At 41.1% G+C, this 1,437-nt stretch overlaps 1 protein-coding gene across 1 annotated transcript; it reads right to left on the bottom strand.

Annotated features, from left to right (window-relative positions):
* Positions 1-254: 254 nt before the first annotated feature.
* On the bottom strand, positions 255-1,217 carry LOC129406049 (olfactory receptor 1440-like). Its single transcript, XM_055143794.1, has one exon. The coding sequence runs from the start codon at positions 1,215-1,217 to the stop codon at positions 255-257; it is 963 nt and encodes a 320-aa protein (XP_054999769.1).
* Between the last annotated feature and the right edge of the window lie 220 nt (positions 1,218-1,437).

The raw sequence follows: 1,437 nt of genomic DNA, 5'->3' as shown, positions 1-1,437 counted from the left end.
AACCTGGGTTGCTGCATGCCAGGATGTGCCCTACACACTGTACTATCAATCTGGGCTCCTAGAAACAAACTTATAAAACCAACTTCAACTATGGTGACATTACCTCACAACTAAGAATGATGACATAAGGAGTAAGAAAGCAGAATTATTTATTGTTTTCTCTACCTGACTGTTATTATAACTGACAATAGATTACTTATAAATTCTTACACTACCTTTATTATATGTTTTAAACCCCCCTACTAGGTATTACTCTATTGAGATAAAAATCTTGCCCTCTTCATCACCCTTTTAAGAGCCTCTTTGATTTCCTTGTTCCTCAGACTATAAATAAGAGGATTCAGCATGGGAATAACGTTAACATAGACCACTGACAGAACCTTGTCCTTACTCTTGGAACGATTAGAAGTAGGACGCAGGTATACAGGCAGGACTGTGCCATAGAAGAGGGTGACAACAGCGAGGTGGGAGGCACAGGTATTGAAGGCCTTGAGACTGCCTTTAGCAGAGGATAGTTTCAGGATGGAAGCAACAATAAAGGCATAGGATAAAAGGATAAAGACCATAGGACCAAACGCAAACAACAGAGCCACCAGAAAAATCATGACTTGGCAAACAAAGGTATTGGAGCAAGACAAGGAAACAATCTGGGGTAAGTCACAAAAGAAATGTCGAATGATGTTTGGACCACAGTAATAAAGACAAACGCAAGTCACTGTTTCAGCTAAACTACTAAGAAAACCACTTCCAAGGGCTGCAGTAACCATTTTGCAACAGAGGTTAGGGTTCATAATGGCTGAGTACTGCAGAGGTTTACCAATGGCCACATATCTGTCATAGGCCATGGTGGCTAAGAGGCAGCACTCAGACAGACCCATCCAAGCAAACATAAAATACTGAGTAGCACATGAAACAAATGAAATCGTTCTTGTATCCTTAAATAAATCTGAAAGCATCCTTGGATTAACGGAAGTCGTATAGCAGATATCAATGAACGACAGGCAACTGAGAAAAAAGTACATAGGTGTGTGCAGGTGAGAGTCCATTCTGATTAGGATGATCAGACCCAGGTTTGAAATTAGGGTCACCAGGTAGATCACTAGGAAGACAGGAAAGAGAATGAGCTGTAGATTTTTTTCACTTGTGAGTCCCAAGAGGACAAACATGGTCACGGAGGTGTGGTTTCTATATCCTTCCTTAGAGATGCTTTCAGACATCTGTTGAGGAAAAGATGAAAGAAAATATTCAGACTCAAAACACCAAATGGAGGGCTAGAGAGAGAGTGTAGCAGGAAAGAGACTTCCTTTGCACATGACCAATATCGGACAAATCCTTGAAATCACATGTTTTCCTTAGGGGTGATCCTTGAGCACAGAGCCAGGAGTAACTTCTGATCACTGCTATCTGTGAGCAAACACTTCACTCCATCATCCAACA

This window comes from Sorex araneus, chromosome 6 (genome assembly GCF_027595985.1).
Source record: "Sorex araneus isolate mSorAra2 chromosome 6, mSorAra2.pri, whole genome shotgun sequence".
Classification (NCBI taxonomy): domain Eukaryota; kingdom Metazoa; phylum Chordata; class Mammalia; order Eulipotyphla; family Soricidae; genus Sorex; species Sorex araneus.
This window is presented reverse-complemented; position numbering and strand designations above follow the sequence as displayed.